This window comes from Chroicocephalus ridibundus, chromosome 3 (assembly GCF_963924245.1).
Source record: "Chroicocephalus ridibundus chromosome 3, bChrRid1.1, whole genome shotgun sequence".
NCBI classification, from domain to species: domain Eukaryota; kingdom Metazoa; phylum Chordata; class Aves; order Charadriiformes; family Laridae; genus Chroicocephalus; species Chroicocephalus ridibundus.
In genome coordinates, this window is record NC_086286.1 from 24474493 (window position 1) to 24496596 (window position 22104).

Genomic DNA, 22104 nt, shown 5'->3' on the forward strand with positions numbered 1-22104 from the left:
TGTTTATCTGTTATATATGTCATGATTTAATTATATACTTCTACAACTTCGTATAATCTCAGTTGAAGGCAATCACTGTCCAACAACATCGACTGAATCTGTTGATTGTACCTATATCTACACTGGTTGAATTTGAGCCTGTAATTCTCTGCGTCTGGTGACAAAGATGGAAGTGACACAATTTATATAAGGAACAACTATTGCCTGCTCTAATGGCTACACAATACTGTGAAAATGCCAGTAGTGTTGACTACAGCCCAATTTCTACTGCTCCAACAAAAATCGAATTGGGTTGGTGGTGAATTACAAGGGCTATTTTTCCTAGCCTAGGCAAGGCCATGACAATCAGAAATATTTGAACTCGATATTTAATTAATGCTGGCAGTATTCTATAAGTGATTTCCACTCGACAACGTCTAATTATTTAATTATTTCACGTTATTAATGGAATGAAACAATTCAAAACAAACAGCTAGAATGACTGTTTTGTAGGAAGCTCATAATCATCAATTCATACATGTAGAAATCTTCCTAAAATTATATTAAGCTGGCCTGTTGAACTTGAAAGGCATATTTTATCCCAATCAATGCATAAAAGTAAAATTATCCATAACTAAGGCATGTTTCTCTGCTGTACAGTTCAGCTGTAATGATCCCCACACACTGCACTTGCACATCAATTATGATAATCATAATCACGGTCGTTAAGCTGAATGTTCATTATTATCAGGATGCTGGTGACAGCAGATTCAATCATCGGGTGCAATGGGCAGGCAGTCACAGTCCCACCCAAGTTTCTGCAGACAGCGTTGTGCCACATTAAATCTATGATGTGTTCCACATCCCACTCCATTCCAAAAGCTGTAGACGGTAAAGGTCAACTTTATGTTCTGTGCAATATGCTTAGGTTCTCTAAATTAATTCTTTGCAGTACTGGGTATTTTTATGCTTTGTAGATAATAAAATTCTGTTTAGGGCCAAAATGCCTGTGCAAATAATGAAACAGTGATGCAGTCGTACTGTAATTCACCTATAATAAGGCATCAGAGGAAAGAATCTATCAGGAAGGAACATCTTAAAATGTCACTTCCTGAATTTTGCAAATAAGAAAACGTTAAACACTGTCATTAAAGTCAGTTTTCTAAAATGCATATGCAAACTAATTCCAATAGCGATTAAAGGCTGTAAGCTATCATTTCTGCCTCAGTAAATACGAACATATGTGAGTGTTTTGACAACTGAAAGATTATAGTTAGTGTATGTGATCCCTTGACTGTCCAGCTACATTGGAACCTATCATTGTAGATTAAATTCACAGTGACTGGTAATTTTTTTTATACTGATATTTCTCACAAGTTCTATCAAAGGCATTCCAAGGTATTTGGACATACAATATTAAACTTAAAATATGCAAGCATTTTTATAGAGGTTTACAACTGGGTAAACTAACTAGAATCAGTTTCACTAGAGGTATAATATTTCCATTTTTTGTTTATTTTTAGTGAAGAATTAGAATACAACAATTTTTCCCTTAACTCAGAAACTTCTTTGAAATGTAAACAGAATGAGATAAAAATCTGCAGATTATAACTAGATGAAAAGAAGAACTATTAACTTTTCCTCACATATCTATGGTAATCATCATGTTAAAGGAAGTCTATGCTAATACCGTTACATTTTCCAGAAGAAATATAACAAAGCAATATTTTTCATTGTTGTTCATTTGGCTTCTAAAGTAATTATATAATTTACATACTGATTTTTCTGTGACTTGAATTAGAATTCATAAACACATGAAAATCTCAGGAAAATACAACTAGGACACGCTCTTGAACATACGCAGGGAAATTTTTTATATGTAGTTTTAAAAAAAGCCAGCTAATATCAAATAATACCTCAGCAGTTCAGAGGGGTCACTGATCCACTGACCACTGAACCGAGTTCTTGAAAGAACTTGTGCAGTAGTTTGTCTTCCCAGCAATGGTAAGAGAAACTTCACTGGTATAATACTGTCAGAAGCTGAATATACGTCATGGCAGCTATTCAGGTTGTAATATAAGTGCATCCACAGAAATACCACCTCACGGGAAACTCAAAGGAGGCTTGTGTTTAGCAGACAAACTGTCTCACAGATCATCAAAAATCTGCGTTTTTTGGTAATATTTCGGTACATGTCCTTTAGCCTGGTGATTCATTAGAACAGGATAATTTTGTTCATAGCAGTGACATATACAAATTTTTAATACAGTTTAGAAAATAGAAAGGGACAAAGAGCTCTTTCAAATTTAACAGTTAAGAAAGTATGACCTCACACCTGCCTATAGAACCTTTTCCATTAAAATATAGTGAGGAGGTGGAGGGCTTGGGTGGGTGGATTTTTTTTTTCTGGATAATAATGACCCATTAAAGCAGCAGGTAGGTCATAAATAGCTCTTTTCTCCTCTTATCTCTCTGTTTGGGTAAGCAGCTCCTAATTGAAGCTTCATATTGATTTAGAATTGGGGTTGGAAGGCTGTGTGTCATGTTGGGTTAATGTATACAGGTATTCACTTCCAGAGACTTATGTTGAAATCTATCCAAGATCACAAGTAAAGTGAGGTTAGTTGTTTCAGCTAAGCCCATAACTTATATATTTGTGATATGATACACAATATAAATATCTTTACATTGTTTGATATCTTCATCTGAGCCTGAGCAAGATGTGCTAAGGACTGGTAAAGGGAAAGTTTTTAGAGGACGAGTACCACCAATAAGACTTTTAGATGTTTTTATATATCATACTTATGCTGTGGGACTTCAGCCAGTCATATCCTCCATTCATTGCTTTTGAAAGACAAATTCAGATCTTTTTCTTTTAATATTGATCTTTATGCCTTTATTTGCAATGATTTAATTAATGTATGTTAAATTATCAAAATTTAACTCTGAGCTCATTTTTAAAGCTTTGAAAAGCAATTCTTTTAAAAATACTACTTCTCAAACTAAGATTCCTTGGAACTTGTTATATATTTACAAAGGTCAAGTTACTTTCAGGGAAATGAGTAATCGTACCTTACAAAGTGGTTTAGATTGGAAGAGACCTCTTGAAATCATCTAGTCCGACCCCCCTACTCATCTGGAGCAGGTTGCTCGGGACCGTGTCTAGCTGGGTTTTGAATACCTCCAAGGATGGAGACTCCACAACCTCTTTGGGCAACCTGTCACCCTCACAGGAAAAGAAAGAAGTTTCCTCATGTTCAGGTGTAATTTCACGCGTTTCAGTTTGTGTCCATTGCCTCTGGTCCTGTCACTGGACACTACTGAGTCTGAGAGAAGTCTGGCTCCCTCTTATTCCCTCCTGTCAGGTGTTTATACACATTGATGAGATCTCCCCTGAGCCTCCTCTTCTCCACACTCAAGAGTTCCAGAACTCTCAGCCTCTCCTCGTACAAAAGATGGTCCAGTCCCTTAACTGTCCTTGTGGCTCTGTGCTGCACTCTCTGCCAAGTCCGTTATCCTTCTTGTACTGGGAAATTTTAACATGATTATGATACCTAATACAAATAGAGGCAATGCAAACAGGACACAAACTCGTGTTAGAACATGTTCTGAGGAAAACTTGCAGCGCTACAAAACCAGAAATAACATGAGATGCTCCTGAGAAAGCAGTCAGTTTAATGAGACAAGCTTGCATTCAAGAATGGCTCTTCACTAATTTTCAGAATTTTCCAAACAATGTAAGCAGTAAAATCTTTCATTGTTTCTAATCAGGTTTTGCCATGATTTTCTGAAGGTTTATCTTAATTTGCAAGAGTAAATATGCAGTGACTTACCTTGTCTGCTACCCACTTCTTAGGCTGTACTTCTCGGAAGTGTTTAATTCCATAAGTTTCTTGGCCATATTTGACTGACCTATGAATCGATGGGTCATACTTCTCATTTTTATGATACGAAGAAAATGGCAGAAACCTGAAATTCAAGAATATTTAAAAAACAGTTATGCTTTACTCTAGATGCCACAGGGTTGATGTAAATCATAGATACTAACGCTACAGGAGGTGACAAGGACACATGTTTCTGCTATTTTCCACTACCTTCTTAATGTTCCCCCTCGGTATTTTGAGAGGATTACTGCAATTTCTCCTATAGCTGCTTTTATATTAAATTTGGAACAAAGAGATACAGAGCTTCAACAGGATAAAATAAAGACTTTCTGTACAGAGATATAACTTGCATACTAGATTATTACTTCGGCCATATCTGCACTACCAACTGGTGTGATGTGAAGAGAGAATGAGCAGGGTTCAATTTGCTGGAATCTGCATGTTGACACCTCAAGTTTTAGCAGGCAGTGGCAGGCATGCACCACGCACAAGTACAGAGCTCATTTCTGGACAACTTGCATCTGCTCTACAAGTCATGTAGGCCCCCAACACATAACCTAAACCTGATGGTTCCATCAGGATGGAGGCATTTCAAGCATGTCAGTATTGTAAGCATAAACCAAGGCAAACTTGCACCAGAAAGAATTCTCCCTGTACGTTAAATTAGATATGCATCTTTTTATGTCTGTTAACCAAAGCTAAATAAACAATACTTTCAATTAGCAGAATAAAAACTTATACAAATAGTACTGGTGACTTTCATGGATTGGCAGACCACAAAGCAAAGAAATTATTTGTTCTTAATTCACAAATTGTGTGCTTTCGCTCAAGTTATAATTATGTCCTAATTAGAAATCTTTTGGAGTCTGATTCTTTTACCTTCGGTCATACTGATGGGGGATTCCCTGCTCACATAGTGCCCCTGAACAGTGAAGCTCCAGCTACCTGCTTTAGGCATGGAATAGATTTTCAGATGCATGTCCCTAACTCCCATGGACAACTGCAGGTTTTCTGGGTAGGTTCTGCAGCAAACTCTATGGAGGAAGGTGAAAGAGAAATACAAAGGATCTGCAAGAGACCCTACAGCGATGTCTTAGTTCCATCTATTTCAGTTTGCAAGAAGGTTATGAGAATAAATAGGTGCATTTTAATATATAGTAAAATCTTGTGAATTAAGCCTATCGTTGCTGGCATTCTGAAAACAAAACAAACATTGTGAATTCTACAAGTGCAGGAAAAATTGTTGTACAGTAAAATTAGAAATATATGCTTCAGAAGTATAAAATATCACTTCAACTGCTGTGACAACAGGTGTAGTTAATTAAAATCTTTTCCTAGTTGAAAGCTTTTCAGAATCCTGAATCCCTGTAAGAGTTAGGCAGTCAAAAAAGTTTTTGGTAAAGTTGGGCATTAAAATACCTTTCTTTGCCTCTTAGCTGATACAGACTCAGAAATTATTTATTTGGACTAAGTGAACCATCAGCAACTCTTTGAGTGTTTGGGTTTTTTTAAATTACATGTCTGTCTTTCCACTTCATAAAAAGAAGCTATTTTAGATTTTTGCCAGCTATATCAATTTATTTTTTAAAGTATCACAAAAAAATGTCATGTAAAGTTAGTGAAAGAAAAACACTGAGTTAGCAGACTTAAATTATACAAAGCTGTAGTAGCATGTGTATACTCATGGGAAAGGACACTCTCACATAAGACAGATTATGGTACTTGTAATGCTAATTTGCACATGGGATGGACATCACACACACACAAAAATTAATGTGGCCCCAGTGTCCCAGAGAATACATCGAAGGTGCTGTGAGCCGGCTGCTCCACTTGCAGTTTTTATCACTTCTGAATTGCATTTTAATAGTACATTTTTCTTTTGTTCAGACATGAAAGAAAATTGGCTTTCTCAGGGGACTGGATAGCTGTGAAGACAAGACTAGCAGTTTAGGGATTTGCCCATATATGCATAGAATTTAGTTGAGGCATAGCATTCATAATTCAATATGAATACTACGTCTTTAAAATTTATACACAAAATAGCAAAAAATAATTCTTGAGGAAAGTAGAGGATAAAGTAATTATAGTTTTCCTTATAACATTTCCTACACAGACATTTTGATTTTACTGTGGATCAGTTAATCTTTGTCTTTTTGGCAAGAAAATAATCAGAATAATCTATGTTCTACCATGATTCCAAGCAAAAAAAATACATATTGTAACACTTTAAAATACATCTAACAGTATATTCTACATGTAGTTTAACACAAATGGGATCTTCTGCATATCTCCTCTAAGATCATTATGCGCCATACAGCCTGAAATGTATGTCTATGGCTGAGTAAAAAAAAATTAAATCAACTATGAATTTTTGAGGAAAATTGAACAATAAAGAATATTAAAATTGAAATGAAAGAACATTATATTATTATACCCTATTATATTTTTAAAGTAGTCTAAAGTAGAAATTTTCTTTTTCCTTCTGTCTATAGTTCTGCTGTCAGAGCCAAGGGGGCAGATCCTTATAGTGGTAACAGTCTAACTAGAAGAAAGGATCACATATTTGCAAATTCAATGTCTGTTTATAGCAAGTAACAATTTTCATTACTCTATGTGAATAAGTAATTAAAAAACACAAAAATTGTTTTAATGTTCAAGTAGGGTAACCAAATTAATGGGAGTCATTCATACAAAAGGCATTATACATCCACAACCAGTAACAACAGTAAAAAGCAATAGCACTGCAAAACACTTCAGTAATGGTATTGTGTTCTGTAGCTCTATATATACACCTGACACAGCTTTTCCCCAAATTAATGACAGTATGTGCTCTGAATGTGACAGAAGAGAGTGATGGAAGGAGAAGAAAATTAAATCCAGACAGTGGTATGATGCCATTATCAGCTGCACAACTTTAGACCTCAATAGCTTCCCCCCTCCCCCCCCCCAAAAAAAGCTCACTCACAGGATTCTTACGTCTGGGTTTCAGCTTTTTCTTATGATGTAAGTATAAATTCAGAAATTCTTGAAGGTTTTCAGTAAATATGACAGAGACAGAAGTAGCAGGATCAAAGAATTAAATTCCATATTGGTGTTATATCGTGCCATAAAACATAATCAGTATAAACTGAGCCTTTCAAAAAGTTGATGATTAAATGGGAGGTGAACTTGCCCTAAAGAAATAAATTTCAAAATGAAAAATTATTTCATTTCACCCACCACAAAAGCTTAAATGAGAGATATGCCAAAGAATACATTCAAGACAGGGGACAGGGGGAAAGAGTTGGAACCAAAAAATGAGAAACTATCTCAGGTTCTACAAATAGTAGTACTACATGCACATAAACAAGCCGAGGGAGGACCAGGACCAAAGCTGGCAGTGTCACTGGTACTGAAGGCCAGCTGCACTGCTGCCAGGACCACACTACGTTGAACCTAATTAGCGTAAAAAGACCTAGAAGCCTCGATTTAGTAGCCAGTCCTGGACCTGACAGCTGCTGGTGGCATGTATTTAAATTTTGAAAGATACCCTTGAAATTTGTTGTTAACAAAAATAAAAATAGCTTGCTTTCTTCCTTCACTCATCCTATCCTGCACCTCCCTGCTACTATTAATTTCATCTTTCTAATCCTTTTTTTCCCCAAAATTTTTTACCTCCTCATGACCTTTCTTCCTGCATTCTTCACCTACCATTTCTTCCCTCTCTTCTGACTCTTTTATTGTAATATCTCTCACTATTGCGGCAGGAGAAGGGGGAAGCCTTTTAGACACTAAAAGCTTTCCATTTGGATTATCTGTGATGACAGAAGCAGCAGTAGGTACTGGGCTATGGCTACGTGAGAGGAGAGAGCAGCAGCACAAACAGGAAGGAGGATTTGTCAGGTCCATTACTTACTGCTGGGAGGCAGCATCCCAATGCTATGTGGTACCCACCAACAGGACACAGTTCAGAGGCATTCACCTTTTCTTGAATTGAAATGGCAGCAAAAACCAAAGCGGTCCTTCAGCAGGTTCTCTGGACCAGCCCAAGAGGCAAAATTCCAGCAGTCTAGCAGTGCAAGCCTGTAATCCTCATACCAGAAATGCTTCAAACTTTACCCAGGCTTCTGAGAATGGCAGTAGATCTACTGCCAGACTGCCATACATGGTGCACTACCAGGGCACAATAAGAAATATTGAGACCAGAGAACTAGAAGGAACATTCTGTTTACATGGTTTTTCAAGCTTTCATAGTATTTGTATGTACTGTACATTTTTGTAATTTAGAAGTAAAAATACTACCAAAATCTTAACTCTAGATGTGTGATAGTGTTCTTATATTTTTACCTGAAGTGGTTCTATGCAATAACAATTCAATTCCTTGTTGTCTTTATCTAATTCAAATAAAAAAAAAAATTATCTCACTTTGAATGAGACCATGAACAATTAACTCCAAACAAGCTATGCTTCCTTTTCAGGAAGCTGTGAGCCTTTTAACTTTTTCTTTTCTTTAAATAAAACATTAAATTAACTTTAAGCTTTCAAACTTGGATAATACCTGAAGTGATTTCTTCATCAAATCCAACAGTGTCTATCTTTTCACTCGGGGAACAAAGGAAGAAGCACAACGGTTTTCCATATCAAAACGACTACAGCAGGACAGCCATTATTTAGTTCATAATGAGTGCATATTAAAATCAAAGTGTAATGTACAAAACTAAAGAGAATCAAAGTGATATTTACAAAACTAAAGAGAGAATGTTTTACTGAACACAGCTAGTCAGATTATGTTTAGAGCCGTGTTTTTGCCATAAGATACTTTTCTTGGGTGCCTTGTTACAAATATTTTCTATGGGAATATACTAAATACATACTTTTTCAATAAACTATCAATCACTTTTATCCTAACGTCAGTAAATTTAAGAAGCCTCTGGCTGTTTAACTCCTGTCTGTGATAAAGTAAAGTGGCACAGAGAAGCATAGTCTACTTCTTGTAGGAAGTAAAAGAGATCTCTTCTGCAGCAAATTCCGGAACTTCTTAATTATACACAGACTTATTATCTGCATCCCCAGTGTTATGAAGTACCAGAACTTCATTAGAAAAATTAAGATGGAAAAATGAAGGCGCTACTTTGTAAATTTCCAGTGGAAATTAGCTGGAAGAAGCAGAGGAATACTGGATCAAAAGAGGGTAATCATGCTTAACTGTGCCCTAGAGCACCCGCATGTATAATACGATTTGCACAGTAACTACCTCTCCTATTACTGCTTGTTTGGAGTATTCTGTGTTAATGGGGTTAGCTAATTTAGTATTTTAACTTAAAAAGGCTCTGCTGATTAATAAATGTTGCACACTGTGCTAGTAATTAAAATAAATGGAAGAGTTACAAATAGAAGTTGAATTGTTAAGAAAACATTATCTGAAAATATATGATAATCCCTGTTTATCATAATACAATAACAGTCCAGAAAATATGCAAATTGCTGAAGTTGCAAAGCATATGAAAAACTAAGTATAATTTGAAAAAAGTTCAGATGTGTTTTATTTGTATGACATAAAATCTAGTAGCCATTTTCACTGCAGCTAAGTCAGAAATACAGTAAAGTGATCTTATAGATGTGGAAATTAAAAGATTTTTTTAAAATCTTAAATCTTGAAGTGACTTGCTTTTTAAATTTTATTACCATTAATACCAGGCAACTCATAACACCGATGCTCTCCAAGTATAGAGCTTATTTAGGCCATTAACTTCTCTGTAAGCGTACCTTCCATGAACAGCACTGCGTAGCACGGAAGCACCTAAACTGGTTCTAAAGGAAAGCATTATCTCGCTGAGATTAAGCCCATGAGGAGCTTGGTGCTGCGATGTTCGCACAGAGTGAGAGGCAGGGTACGCAAACATTGCACTCTGCTGCACTCAAGGGAACCAGTGTGTTCAGGACAAGCCTGGCTATCTTCAGTGCAGCACCGAGCACGGACATAGCCAGAAGCTGGGATGCTTTGCCTGATGTCACACCGAAAGACTACAATAAATCAGGAAACCTCAGCCTTACAGTATTGCTGATTTATCCCTATTCTATCACCACATTGCAACTCATTCTGATATATGTTGAGTTTATAAAGATGTTTAATAGTATACTTTGAAGTATGAGGCATATTACGTGAGACAGATTTCAGCAAAGTTAATGAAAATAATTTACATTTTTGTTCTCTGGAAAATTAGGCCAGCATGCAGCTGCATGCAACTGAGTAAAGAACTTTTCATGCTTAGTGATCTAAGTCTGTTGGATCCAGCAGTTGGTGTCTCAAAGTAGACACTAGTTTATTAAGTGGCCATCCTGAAGGAGTCCGATTGTCATTCCTATCCAAGTGGAGTGGGAAATCACTTCATTTGGATGAAAAATAGCACAATAAGGCAGTAACAGCTTCAATTACATGAGAAAAAGAAATCATTCTTATTAGGCTAGATTACACAGTTGCTCTTTCATTGCAAAAATCAGAAATTCTATCAGTTGCTTTAAGCAAGTACAACATTCTTGCTTTCATTTGTGCTGCTTCCACCTGCCTCAAACTCTTACAGCTTTTTCAATTATTTCTGCATTTTATCAGAAGCAAAAACTTTCTCAGAACTTGAAACAATTAGAGAAAACATATAACCACTTTAAAGAATCCTGAGACAAGTGGGAATTCTGAATGTTGTTGGAAATTGCAGGTATACATAGACAATTTTTCTGTCTTTAGAGATATCACACAATACGCACTCTGGAAATATATAGATCAATGTCTCAGTTTGTTATTTTATGCAAACACAAGCTTTCTCAACCAACACCACACACTTCCGCTGTTCATTCTCTCCTTATTTTCTAAAATAGGAGAATAATCAGCATAGGAAGCACTATCAGGAAGAAATACAGTCCCAAAGTACACAATTACATAGAAAGAGACAGAAATTTGTCAATTCAGAATGGACACTGCTGAGAAAAAACTACTGTAGGATCTGAGTAACCCTTTGCTGACTTCTCCCTGGAGACCGGCATCCCACACAGCAGCTGTAGCATGACTAGTAAGTGTTAGTCCTGATGATGACCTGCAACTCTGTCATCACCTCTTCAAGGTTACAGATGTGACCCTTGCATGGTTGGTTGAATATGAAGCACAAACGGAATGATCACAGCCTGGAAATGTATAACACACTATGCATTTAGCGTGCATGAAGCTGAGAATCATTGGTGTTAGGGCACTGTTTCTTTGCACTAAGGATGGCACCAAATGTTTCCTTACCCATAAGGTAAATAAAGATCCCTGATCAATTAATATCTGTCAAAGTTGGAGACTCCAAATTCAAACTGTACAAGACCAAAGCTTCACAATTCAGTCACTGAAGAGTGAAATATTTATTACAAGATCTGACCTTCTGAAACTGTTGACACAGTGATGTCTGGGGTAAACCTTGTCAAACTAAAATGGCAATACAGTCATGCCTAGAAATGAAATATATCATCCATCCTCACTTAGAATGCATCAATCAAAACTTATTCAGTGAAATGAACCCTTTAAATGAGAGCTAGAGTGTTAATTTTTACCCCATGTTTTGATTGTTTGTTTGTTTATTTTTTCTTTTTTTAAGTTTCAACAGCAGAAGCTAAAAATAAAAGTAATTTTAAAAAATGGCCCAGATTTGAGATGATATGTGAAAGTTAAGCTGCTTCCCTCTCATCCCAATATATGAAAGAATACTGAGAGGAATAGAAAGCTGAAGTACCTTTTTACTTGTGACTTAACTCAGTTATGTTTTTGGTATGAAAGGAATAAGAAGTACTGTATCTCATTTTTGGCACCAAATGTAAAAAATAACACAACCTAAAAGTGGAAAAGTAGCTGAACCAAGAGATATTTTTCTTGCAAAACTATTCTTGAGTAGAATTTCCATTTAAAGTCACTGCTAATATTAAATCAAGGAAAATGCAAAGAAAGCAATCCAACAATAAAAACATAAAAGCCAAACTATGCCAATGCACTTGATTCTGGCATTCTAGTCACAGTTCTGAAGCTGACACATGGCAACATGGATCTGATATAAAAGCTTGAAACAGATCAAAGATAGCAAAGCATCATGTCCCAGTGAATCAGTGGAGGACGGCCTGCTCATGAGGAAAAGTGATTCCTTTCTGTCCTGAATTCTGGTATTGAAGTGTCAAAGGATTGTCAAGAGCAGTGAATTCAAGGGAAAAGTTGACAAAACATCAATTTTTTTCTTGTTAGCTACAAAGCCAGAGCAGGTGACTTAATAGGCTTTTATTATGATTAGACAAAAGAGTTACATCACGATAAGAAAAAAAATTGGAAATATTTTGGCAATAGCCTTAGATCTTTTGGGAAAGAAGCCTTAAATCTTTTGGGATGGATTATGCCTGTATTTGGGATTGTACGGAAAAGAATTGGCCTGTCTAACAATGTTACAGATGCTATGGCTTAGGAACCCAAACTGCTTCAAAGATGATTACCGTTTTTGCATCACGTTCTAACATGTGCAACATATGCTCCCTTCCCTTCCAAGTGAGCTTTGGTAGTCGACTGGGAGAGAAAGCAAGTCTCATTGGCATGCAACACCATTTTTTCCTCCCATAGTCTGTAAGCTCCCTGAATACGAAGACTGAAACAGTATTTTTTCCTTGGCAAGGTGCATGTGGCAAAACAGAATTTGCACTTGTTTTCTTATTTCCCATTAAGCCCATCTGTTGCATCACATATTACTATTACTACAAGTTCTTCTACAGATTCATAGATATGGATGGCACATGTCACACAATTACAAGATAAGGTCTCTGCCCTGAACAGTTTATAATCTAAAGACACAGAATTCAGAAGTACGTACATAGAATGTCTGCTAGTAAGCTGTCAGGTTTGACATTTTATTTTGTCAGGCATGAAAGGTTTCTGAAAGCAACGGAATAAAGAAAACATTCTCATAACAATATAGGAAAAAACAAAGAACTTACTCATTGTCATGTATACAATTTCTCCATTCCTCCTTTTTCATTTCCTCTCTGGCCTTCTCTAGTGGTGAATTGATTGATGCTGCCACTCGCAAGGTTGGTTCCAAAGGCTTGTAGCGCTGCTGCAATACTTCAGCAGTATCGCGGAAAGGCCCCTGAAAGGTATAGGATAATGTTAGTGTTTTATGGTGGGGTTACAGCTCTTTTCTTTCCTTCTTTTATTCATGACACATCACTGATGAAAGAGGACACGGAATGTCTGGGAAGTGTAGCAAGACTTTTCTTCCAAAATAATTAAAGCAGTTTATTTTTGTAGAGAGTTACGGATAACACAAAGGTTGATAACATGCTCTAAAGCTCCAAAGAGAGAATGAGAAGTGTGCACTATGGATTTATTTTACTACTAATAAATATTTATTATTTTAAAACAATACATTGTTAGAAATTATTAGGAAAACTTAATTTTCCTTGGAAAAAAATACTGGTGAAATGAAGTCTGATACACAAGTATTAACTGTATCTAGATTCTGCTTAAGCAGATATCTTAAGTGTTTTCCTTTTCATAGGATAAAAAGTGTTTTACCTTAAAGGACATGCTTTTTTCAGTTTAACTGCGAAGCTACCTGGAAGGGAACTTAATACATGACTTAAGACCCAATTCTTCTGATATAATTCAAACTAATGACTTCAATAATAAAGGCATATAGTCGATTTTCAAAATGTCTAATTCCACATTAAATTCCTTATTCTTAACAGAAAAACGAAAGCTCATAATTCTTTCACAAGTCTCTCTCTATACACGCATATATATCTTTTTTTCAGAGTGTGTTGTTTAATAGCTGATCACATCAGCATCTAACATTTAACAACACAGAGAAACAGCAGCAGGAAGTCCTTTCAAAGTGACATATCCTATGACTTGCTATTAGTACTAATCAGTAAAAACTTACCTGTAGTATAATTAGTGACATATTATGCTCAGGACAGTTTAGTGGCAGCTCTGGATTTAGAAGTGTCGCTAAGTATTTTTTAATTTTATTTTCATTGTTGTTGATCCTGCAATGAACTAGTGAAACCTTCTGAAACTATGGACAGACAAAGAATCCTAATCACAGCCTCTATTCTTAAAGATATCCTTCTTTAAATAGGTTATCACTAACAAGTCACAGCTGGAGTTACTGCAAGCACTGAGTGAAGACTGTGGGGCTAATAAAAAGAAATGATTCACGCCTCATTTATGTTCACTTATGTTTTACATTAATAGAAACCAATAATAGGAACCAGTTACCATAAAAGTCATGGACCGTAAATAACACAAATGGCAAATAAGTATCATCTAGTACTTTTCACAGCTGGACAGGAGGATTGCTATATTTGAAAGTAGTTAATGGATTTTTATCGGAACTTTACTTTTTAAAGGCACAGCACCATGATTTGGAGATCTTTTTAAAGATCCTAGAAAGCAAGTGAGCTTAATTACACTTCTTGTAGGTATTTTCTTGCTTCTATGTTCTAAGTCTGCATAAAAAACCAATATTTTAATTTAATATGATCACAGTAAGTCTTTAAAAAAAGAATTAAAAGTGTTATCGCCTGTGAGAGAATAATTGATACTAGGACAGGTCATTAAAACTAGTAAGCAATGTTCTAGTAATACATAATGTGATTATCAAGTTAGAAAGAAAGTTTAAAATTTGCAATAAAAATTAATACTCTGTATTGCAAGATGTTTGCATGAAGTGGATATACAGAACAAAGAAGAAAGAAATGTACTATTGTCAAATAATAGCAAGATAAATATGTTTGCTTTTAGAAAACAGTCTTTCAGAATATTTCTTCTTCATTGTAAAATATTGACTCATATTCCATCAGGGTAGGGGCCAAATCAGATATCCAAGCAAGGATATTTCTCCAACTTTAATTTCCAAGACCTTCTAACTCTTTCTCAATCCATAGTTCAAAAGAAATTAACAGAGTCCAACTAGTAATGGAAGGAGGGGGGTAACAGTGTAACTAAGCAAAGGTCTCTCAAACAAGGCTGTGTCATCACTAATGAAAGTGGCACATACACTTTATAATATTAAGATAATTCTAAACATTCCCAGCAGATTTTTCCATCCCTGTGGATCATGTATTTGAACAAACTTACCTAGCAATAGCTACCTAAGAAGTATATCTAAGATGACAAGACCTCTAAAAAACCCATTTACCTAGCAGAGCATTGGACTAGATGATCTCTAGAGATCCCTTCCAATCCCTAACATTCTGTGATTCTGTGATTTCCATCTTACAACATTAACTTTGAGATTTGTGGAATCTGAGGTAGAATGGTGCTTACAAATCTTTTCAAATTGGGAGTGCCTGCAAGCATTTTGGGCATCCTGCTTCAAAATGGAAATCTTCCTGGGGAGGTCAGGCTAGGAAAGGAAGGGAGGGAATCAATCAACAGCTTTTCATCCTGAAAGCAAATCACACAACTCTGTCTTCTATGTTGGGAATTTATACTGAGTAGCATAAATCTTCTCACTACTGCCTGGTCTGCCAAATAAAGGTTATCAGATCGGCTTTCTTACTACTTTACCATAAAATCAGAAACTTGCGATAAAAATTATGATCAACATGAAATCAAATGTGCTTCACCACCCCCATTCCAGGAGAGCTAACAGCATGCAAAAACTTCCTTAAAAATGGCAATGTGCTTTCTTTTATTAATGCCTTTTAATGAACAGATGACTAATTTTAGCATTATCTATGTTTCCATCAAATAGTAATTCTAGTTAACTCAGTAATAAAAATGATAGATCTAATTGATGTATAAGTATCATTAAAACTTTTCTTTTAAATACACTGTCTTACACACACAGAGCTTGCCTATAAATTGCTAAATACCCGTTTCCCTAAGAGAAAGCTGATAGATAGATAATTTTTGTTCTTTTAAACATTTATAATGACATTACCATATAAATTATACAACTTTGTGTGCAATACAAATTTTATATAACTGAAAGAACAGTGAAGTAACAAATGACTCACAGTGGGCCATATAAATATTAGAAAGAAAAGCTTGGTGCCAAAAAGTGTTACCACAGAGAACTAGGACACAAGTATATCTAGTAATTAAATTCCTTATTGTCACACCAGAAAACTTTTAGGATGATGCGTTCTGATGGGTTTTCATTTCCAGCTGTTTCATCAGCTCAAACCAGTGTCCTTTTCTTAGACATACAACCCTAAATTGTCAAAGTGTTGTGCAGGGATTTAGCCGTGTGACTCCCATTAACATCAATAAGAGTCGCGCAGCTAAATCCACGCGCTGTGCTTTGAAAATTTACCCCACAGTGTACATCCCAGGGTACTGAAAGGATTAAAGTATTATATAGTAAATTCCCTCTTTGAGGTGCAGAAAATAAACTGAACTCTTCTGGTTTGTTCTAAAAGGCTATCTGTGCACAACTGCTGTGTGTGCGTCTGAACTTCGAAAGGTCTATAAAATATTAGAAATCCAAACAGAAGCTTGTAAAATACTTTGTATACAGCAAAGAGATTTTACAAGAGCAATTTAACAACAGAAAACCTCTGAATTCCCTCTTTATTTAAAAGCATGGCTCCTACACCACGTCCACTATGCAAAATCTTTCCCTCTGTCCTGAGAGACAGTGCATTCAGACACATCCCACTGAAGGACCATCATGGCCCCTTTGGTCCCAGAAGGTAAAGCTATAATGTCATATTTATCTCAACGCCAAACTCCCTGATCACCCAAACTGTTTGTTGACTCACACTTTGTCTCGATATTAATGTGAGTCAACGAGTTCATTCAATGAGAAAGCTCAAGCAGTCACAGTAGGGAGAACACAAGGAGGGAAGGACAAAGGTGGAGAATTGCCCCGAAGCTGATTCTTACTGTTATAAGCAGTGTGGATCTCCGTGTGGCTCACCTCTACTTCTACAGAGGTATTCTGGCAGGCCTGCATGTTCGCCTCGTGCTCTAACCCAATTGCCTTTACCTTCATGTCCCACCACTGATACAGACAAGTCAGTCCTGACGTAAAGATGAGAAAAGCCTGTTCTGTGTGGAATAGCCAGTACACCCATGGCTGTCCCCACTGAAGAACAATTTGGATGCAATCAATAAACCACAGGCAAATTGTGGCAAATGGCATATGTACACATAGTTTGAAGCCAGCAGTAGTTCAGACTTAAGACTGTGTTCAGATCACCTCTGCCAAGGGCTGTAATAATATACTGAAAATAACCATATTGATTCAGAGGAGTAAAATACCGATAAAGATATATTATACATTGCTTATTGCTCATTATTGTTGTTTAATTTCTCTAGCTAAATGATAGCTTCTATAAAAGTTACTGAGAGGGACTCATTCAGAAGCATTGTCTTTCCAAGCTAAATATGGAAGACAAAATTTAAATATAGGACAGATAAAAAAAAAAAGTGTAAGAGGTTCTGAAGACATTGTGGTCATTCAAAGTCAAACTGGCACTGAAAGTGTATGTGTGAGGCAAGTAGGAGGTTCAGTAGATTGGGCAAACTGAAAAATTCTTCAGAATAGAGGGAAAGACAGAATACTTCTATCCCAAAAGTACCTGTACCAGGCATTTACTGGCAAAAGCTACATATCATTGTACTATCATTCACTGAGGAACATAAAGGTCTCAAAAGGCTATCTGCTGTGTATATTGGGCACATTTCCAGTAGGTTTTGATAATAAGGTGGCAAAAACTGTTTTGCCATCTTGTGGGATGTTTACTCTGATGCATTATCTCAGAGATCTCCATTAACTTATGGAATAGAAAAAAAAGCTATCTGCAATGTATCTTGACATCAACTAAAGTTAAAATTGACACCATGACAGTTAAGAATGGAAGCCGGGCAACTTGTCTGTGATGCAGAACAAAATGTAGAATTTTTTGTAATTAAAGCTGACATGCAGCTAGTGGACACAAAAAAGCAGGAACTGTTCTATACTGAGAGGATGTCTCTTGGCCTTCATATGGAAAACAATTCCAAAAAGAGGAAAAAGTTATCACAATTTGGTTAATGTGTCCCATTACCTTTAATTTCTCATATTTTTTATTGATTTAAAATTGGAAATTAAGTATTCTACCTCTAATGAATCATAATATTGATATTCAATTATATCAGGTCTTCCCTTTGAAATATCAGAAATGATATTTTTTTCCCCAAAGAACACAAGTAAAGTCTAAAGAATCATATTTCCCTGTTTTTACATACCACCTATGTTTCTTTTTCTTTAGGACAAACCTGTTTCAAAGACTTTATATCCTGATCACAAGCACTAGATCTATATATAAAAACCAAATCCACAAACGAGATTTTTGGACTCGATGATCCAACTCAAGATATTTGATGATAATCTCTGACAAAAGAGACAAACAAAAGCTGCCTCAGAGACACTAACAAATGTTACCTGAGGTTTCTGTCTGCCAATAGGTGGTAGTGGCTGTGCTGTGGAGAAAGTCGGAGGCCTTTTACAAGTTGGCCAGTCATAGAGCTCATAGGCGAAGGGACTCTTCATTTGCTGCTGTCTGTGGCTCAATGGCTTTGACTTCCGTAGAAGCAGTTCCATTGGATCTGGGGATTTTCTGAGCGGTGAATTGTAGATACCTGCAATCTAAGCAGAAGATGGAGTTATCTTTGACTTCAACTAACTTAGAATTCATTCCTGCATTTATTTTATAAATCAAATCAATTAAAAAAGCCCCTATATAACAAACAGTTCTACACGAAGTCTCTGATGACTACTACATGGGATAGATCTATAGTTTAAATGCATCTCTTAGCATTGCATTACAGTTACAAAAGGGTTTAAATAGGATAATGTAATGTATAATCTGAGTTTCAGCCCTTCAAATGGGGGTAACTTTAATTTTATGGAAGGAAGAGCCTCCTGTATCTCAAACCCATGTTTTCATTCAGTCACATTTAGTCTTCCACTTTCCAAAACAGTAGTCAAAGAAACATGCCAGTTTTCCCTTAAAAAATAATCAAATGTGTACAAATTTGCATAAAGTTTAAAGGCAAAGTATTATAGTTGTTTTGAAATTTAAAGTTTAAATTAGATTCCAATTTAAATTCCTGTACGAAATAGGAACAAAAATATATCACCTCTTATTTCCAAACACATATTTAAAGAGCAAAATAAATATGCAAGGGAATATAACTCTTGTCCCTTTAAACTCTGTGCTAGCTAATTCACAATGAGGACTAAGGCAGTGGCAACCGCAGAATTTTTAAAAGTAAAGCTGAGTGATTAATTAAGGGGAAATACAAGAAAAATTATGGAATACGAAAAACCATTAATTGTTTTTTTCCGACAAAATGTTCGTATTAAATTCCTTCCACTAGTCAAACGTATTTAGTTTTAATAGCATAAAACTTGTGAAAAACAAGAATTTAGAATAAAATTTTCTGAATTTTTAATTCAACTGAAAGATTCATTCTTCACTGAATTTGATATTTTATTTTTTCAAGATACGTCATTATTGCATCACTAGTGTGATCTAATAAAACAATTACTAATATAAAGTATACATTTCAGATTCTGAACTAGTAATCTATGTCATTAACATTCTGTGAATATCTGGGAAGTCAAAATTATGTGACAGCCTGTTCCCAAATCATTCCTATAAATGTAGGGATTTTATCAGTTGTATATAAACAATACTCAAATAGACATATGTGAGTTTACTGAACTAATTATAAACTGTTAAACATGAGAATTCCTATACCGTATTGAAGAAAGCCACTAAATCTCCTATAAAATGATGACATATGCTCAAAATACACCTGATGAAAATTAATTTAAAGATACTGAATTGCTTTAAGGATAATTATATATCCCACAACAGTCTACTCAGAGTATTCTTAAGACCTTTAAAGTAGATTTGCTCAGTTAAAATATATTGTTCTTTGCTTTTATTATAATTTTAATTGTTAAAAATTATTGACACAAAATAGTAGGAAAAGAAATCAGTTTCCTGATGTCAGAAAGGTAAAGAAAAGAGAAAATGTTTAAAATCTCCATTGGAACACTACTGAGGACCCACGAGAAAACTAAGTAGAGCATCAGCCTCCTCAAAAAGTATTAATCTCTTGGGGCTGGTAGGATTGAACACTCCCCAATTAGCTCTAATGCATTTTTCATTAACGTATCCTACTGGGAAGTTCCAATTTCTTGTGTCAAAACAGTTAAATAAGGCCCATATAAAACTTATTGTTTAATGGACAAAAATATTCAGAGATGGTAGCTTATTCAAAATATTGTTGGGCTATTCAAAATTCTACTATACGTATTCTTCAATTCTGTAAGTGATCTGGCCCTAAGGACAATTTATTTTGGAACTCTGTTATATGTTCCCCTCCTAGTGCAAATCCTATAAACTATCCACTACACTATCAGTCTAAATGTGTAATGGGAAAGAAGACTTGAATAGAGATAAATGGTAGAAACATATGTATGCCAAACAACCACTGGTTGTGCCTTCAGCTCTTCAGGATGCCAGACTGAAATAGCAGGGATCCATGCTTCAAATAGCAGGCAAGTAGAACCACTGGAGTGAATGCAACATTGCAGGTCCATATGTATGATCTGTAAAATCCAGCTGCATCTTAAAAGTTTGGTTCTTCAAGTCTGGCTCTTACTCACATAAACAATTCATGAAGTTACAGATTCTCCTGATGCTGTTATTATTTTTGTAATATTTCAGATATTGTCCTATGGCAATTTTCTTATCAGCCCAGTATGTTTTTACTTGTGAACACCTCTAAGCGCTACATAAACAAAAGTTCCATATGTTGTCTTCAGCTTTATTGCACTCTTCCACAATTATTGAATGCATTTACACTATATACTTGTTACACAAGTTCTCTCAAACATAAAAAAGTTAAGGTCTTCCACACAAATTAGATGGCATGTGGGAGACATACTAACCAACTCTATGCTGTGGTCATTATGGCTTGTCATGCATTAGTCCTACCATGGCCATTGGATCTGCCTACCTTCTGATCAACGAATTTTTGCCTTCGCTCATGATGACAGCAAAATAGAAAGGTGATTGCCTGTGACTACCTTTTTTTTTTTCACATTTCAATGAACTGTTCATTGTATCATTACTTCACCTTTCCACCCACTCCTATGCCATTTATGTTCAGCTGTTGAATCCTGCCTAACGTGGAGACTCTGTGTTCTAGCCATGCCATGCATCTGCTGAGGTTGCCAGCTAGTGGGAGAGATACTGCTCTCTCATGGTACAGCTGTGAAACACGTATTTTATAGAAAACTACAATGTTGCTGAAAATGTAAACGTTTTCAAGAAGAAAAACATCTCCATGTGCAGCACTGAGAATCAGGATGATCTAGAATAAACCACTATGGCATAGAAATGACTCTCTGATGTTGCTACTGATCTGTTGATCAGTAGCAAATCCAGATCAGGGCTACATACACCCAAAATTTACACCCCTTTTAAAGCCTTTTATTTAAAAAAGAAAACTCAAAGAAAAGCGGAAGAGGAAATTGGGTAGGAAATTTTAACCAAAAAAAAAATTATTTCAATGTATATAGCACAAATTTGGGTTTTGGTTTTTGTTTCCCCAAAGTGGGAAGATACAACATCTTAAATAATGTAAACATCTTTCCTCTGAAGAAATACAGGCCATGACTTTAAAGTAATGTGCTGTCTGGACAAACACACAAGCATAAATACAGGCTGGGCAGAGAATGGATTGAGAGCAGCTCTGAGGAGGTGCTCGTTAATGAGAAACTCAACATGACTTGACAAAGTGCAGTTGCAGCCCAGAAACCCAACTGCATCCTGGGCTGCATCAAAAGAAGCGTGGCCAGCCGGTTGAGGGAAAGGATTCTCCCCTTTTACTCGGCTCTAGTGAGACCCCACCTGGAGTACTGCATCCAGCTCTGGGGCCCCCAACATCAGAAGGATATGGGCCTGTTGGAGCGAGTCCAGCAGAGGGCCATGAAGATGATGAGAGGGCTGGAGCACCTCTGCTATGAAGACAGGCTGAGAGAGTTGGGGTTGTTCAGCCTCGAGAAGGCTCCAGGGAGACCTTATAGCAGCCTTCCAGTACTAAAATGGGACCTACAGGAAAGATCTTTATCACAAATTGTGATCTCTTTATAAATAATAAATAAAATATATAAATAAAATAAATAAATAAATAAAATAATAAAGATCTCTTTATCACAAATTGTAGCAATAGGATGAGGGG

The 22104-nt window shown here is 36.0% G+C and overlaps 1 protein-coding gene across 3 annotated transcripts in view; it reads right to left on the bottom strand.

The window, feature by feature from the left end:
• SPATA17 (spermatogenesis associated 17) overlaps positions 1-22104 on the bottom strand; it is an 87464-nt gene that overhangs the window by 17101 nt on the left and 48259 nt on the right. For all 3 annotated transcript variants that reach the window (XM_063330971.1, XM_063330970.1, XM_063330968.1), the window contains 3 exons: positions 18287-18490; positions 12843-12994; positions 3813-3948 (listed from right to left, as the gene is read on the bottom strand). In XM_063330971.1, coding sequence (XP_063187041.1) covers positions 3813-3948; positions 12843-12994; positions 18287-18490 — 492 coding nt within the window. The remainder of the gene's footprint in view (positions 1-3812; positions 3949-12842; positions 12995-18286; positions 18491-22104) is intronic.